Source organism: Rhagoletis pomonella, unplaced genomic scaffold, assembly GCF_013731165.1.
Source record: "Rhagoletis pomonella isolate Grant_MI unplaced genomic scaffold, Rhpom_1.0 Rhpom_scaffold_00003, whole genome shotgun sequence".
Lineage (NCBI taxonomy): Eukaryota > Metazoa > Arthropoda > Insecta > Diptera > Tephritidae > Rhagoletis > Rhagoletis pomonella.
In genome coordinates this window covers 72310576-72312021 of record NW_023458557.1, presented here as the reverse complement: position 1 = coordinate 72312021, position 1446 = coordinate 72310576, and the positions used below count along the sequence as shown (strand labels likewise).

Below are 1446 nucleotides of genomic sequence, written 5' to 3'. Positions count from 1 at the left end.
TTAATAAATAGCGATGGCTTTCGAAAAACTCTTTACTTTGTTATTATTTATTTATTTATTTATGCTTAACGCTTAACGCCAAACGGCTTTACGCTTAAAAACAATCACACATGAAAAGTATAAAAGAATAAAACAGATAAGAACAATATGTTTCGGACTTTTAAATATGAATTCAAGCAGGATTCGTTATATCTGCTATTTTTAAAGTGGGGTTATCGATGATTATAGAGTTGATCCTTTACATTTTTCGTGAACTGGTTGTAAGATCCACCGAAAAAGTTCAATGTTGAGCTGTGTTCGTTGACTAATCTAGCGATTCTGCTTCTGGGTCCATTCCACACGTAGTTCTTTGTGGTCTTTTTAATTTCAAGTAGTCGACCATGTCGGAGGCCTGCTCTTGGACAAATGAGAGAAAATTGAGCTAAAATCTCAGGTGAGATAACGATGCCGTTAACAAGTTTATAAAAGAAAAGCAGGTCACAAGCCTGCCTTCCACACGACAGGCTGTTAATTTTGAAGTAGTTATAGACATCATCCGTGCTCATCTCTGCTGCCACTGAGTTTAAAAACCAGGATAAGTATTTACAGAACTTACGCTGAGTAGATTCCAGTCGGTTTACAAGCTGGTCAGAGGAAGGCGCCCAGACAATATTGCAATATACGAGTATAGGTTTAACCAATGCATCAAACAGGCGTATGAGTGTGTATGGGTCGCGGAAATCTCTGCCAGACCTAATAATGAGGCCCAACACTCTATGTGCACGTAGCGATATGTCGTTAATGTGATTAGCAAAGTTCAACTCGTTGTCAACCGTTACTCCAAGGTCCTTGATAGTGGTGACCACCTGCAGCTTTTGGCCGTTCAACCAGTATACGGGTGGGTGTGGCTTATGCGAACGTGAAAATGACATGACAACACATTTACTTATGTTTAGACTAAGCTTATTTGATGTGCACCAGACACTTAGGCTATTGATATCATTCTGTAATTTACTCATGTCATCTGTACTAGTTATTTGATTAAAAATTTTTAGGTCGTCAGCATACAGTAGGTGTTCCGATTTAAATTGGTTACCTATGTCATTCACAAAGATATTAAACAGAATTGGGCCCAGGTGTGACCCTTGTGGCACCCCTGATGTTGTAACAAAACTGCTCGATATGTGGCAATTAACTCTGACTTGCAGATGCCTATTACACAGGTAGGATCGAAACCATTCCAAAGCGTTCCCTTTTACTCCATAAGAGCCAAGTTTCTGGATTAGTATGCCATGGTCCACCATGTCAAAAGCCTTGCTGAAATCCGTATAAATTGCATGGACATCTTTGCTGTCGCCCATTGCGTCCAAAGCGTAATTAATATACTGATACAGGTTAGTGGCCGTTGACCTGCCACCAATGAATCCGTGTTGCCTGGTAGTTATAATGTTTTTGAAAGCAAAGGTC

At 39.8% G+C, this 1446-nt stretch overlaps 1 protein-coding gene across 1 annotated transcript; it reads right to left on the bottom strand.

The window, feature by feature from the left end:
• Nucleotides 1–97: 97 nt before the first annotated feature.
• Nucleotides 98–1437, bottom strand: LOC118736654. Its single transcript, XM_036466701.1, has 2 exons — nt 1076–1437; nt 98–1008 (listed from the first exon to the last, which is right to left on the bottom strand). Exon 2 carries the CDS (start codon nt 996–998, stop codon nt 213–215), a length of 786 nt encoding a protein of 261 aa, XP_036322594.1. The 5' UTR covers nt 999–1008; nt 1076–1437; the 3' UTR covers nt 98–212.
• Nucleotides 1438–1446: the final 9 nt, after the last annotated feature.